The 1,330-nt window shown below is 37.9% G+C and overlaps 1 protein-coding gene across 1 annotated transcript in view; it reads right to left on the minus strand.

Moving 5' to 3' along the window:
• The window catches only part of efna4 (ephrin A4), a 35,499-nt gene that overhangs the window by 1,881 nt on the left and 32,288 nt on the right, over positions 1-1,330 (minus strand). The window contains exon 4 of the mRNA XM_020607283.1: positions 728-754. Within this exon, the coding sequence (XP_020462939.1) occupies positions 728-754 (27 nt within the window). The remainder of the gene's footprint in view (positions 1-727; positions 755-1,330) is intronic.

A 1,330-nucleotide genomic window follows, 5' to 3' on the forward strand; every position in this document is an offset into this window, starting at 1 on the left:
ACTGCATTTATACTGAACAGCGAGTCCCCTCTGCGTCGGGGGAGACAGCCTCTCCTCTGAAAAACTATATGTGCGTGTGTGTTTGTGTACATACAGTATATATAGTTTAGTATAGTATATCTGTACCTTACTGTACAGATGATCCATCAGATTTGCATTAATATCCAGTGTAGCTCAGTGTGTATATTAGTGTTTAGGCTCCTTTTCTACTTTTATTTTATTATTTATATATCTTAAAACTTATTTTCTATATTACTCATGGTCAACTTGGCAGTTTGTAAACTTGCTTGTTTTTGCTACTGTAACACCAGAATCGTCCCCTGGAGACGGACAGATGGAGAACAGTACTTTATCTATGTATCTGTAAGAGCCATTGCAGCAGCCCATTAATGCCCCTTGTTCTGGGCAGAAAGAATCACACGTGGTTTAATAAGTAGGTGTCCAAACACTTTTGGCTATATAGGCTCCATTGTTACTGTTCAATCAACATTTCTTTTGTGTATATTCTCATTTTTTTGTTTTAGTTTTTTTCTTATGTATTTACGTATTGTGCCGTATTCTTGGCTTTACATAAACTACTATATTGCATTCATAAAATAAAGCACATTTGAACTTGAGAGAAAAGACAAGAGACACAGAAGAAATTACACATATGCTATAACCAAAGCTATGTATCGATGCACACATGGTATATGGAATACACTGGGTTTAAAATGTTGCATCTCACCTTGTATTTGTTTTGAACCCTCTGATGCTGTAACAGGAGAGAGAAGGTTTAGATAAAGCTGAGGCAAAAAACAAGTTGCTGATTAGTCATTTTTGCATGCTTAACTTTCTCAATAAAACTTCTTCTTTGTGGAACAAACGGAGAAGAAACAGACAAATGACCAGGGGAAGGTATTTACCATTACTCAAAGCCAAACGCCATGAAAAATGAGTACTGACTGGCTGTGCAACCCTAAATATGTCCCCCTATGCAAATTCTCTTAAAGGTCGAATAAAAAAAGAGCTTGAGAAGCATGGAAACAGGAAAAGATAGTGTTATGTAAATTAGGAAGACTAAGAATAATCAAGATTATACAGGAAATGAAAAAGAAGGGGGGAAAAACACAAGAAAATTCAGAATGACAGAGCGAGACCAAGAAGTGGACAGAAGATGAAAGGAAGAGAGGTGGAAACTCGAATGAGAAAGTACAGTGAAAAAAGAAGGTTGGAAAGATTGAAACAAGGTCAGACAGACGGAGAAGGGAGGGAAAGGGAGGCGGGATGGGGGGTGTTTGTGTCTGGGCGTCACGTTCTCACCAGGGGACGGACTAAAAGGAAATAATGG

The sequence above is a fragment of the Monopterus albus genome, unplaced genomic scaffold (assembly GCF_001952655.1).
Source record: "Monopterus albus unplaced genomic scaffold, M_albus_1.0 scaffold84.1, whole genome shotgun sequence".
Classification (NCBI taxonomy): Eukaryota; Metazoa; Chordata; class Actinopteri; order Synbranchiformes; family Synbranchidae; genus Monopterus; species Monopterus albus.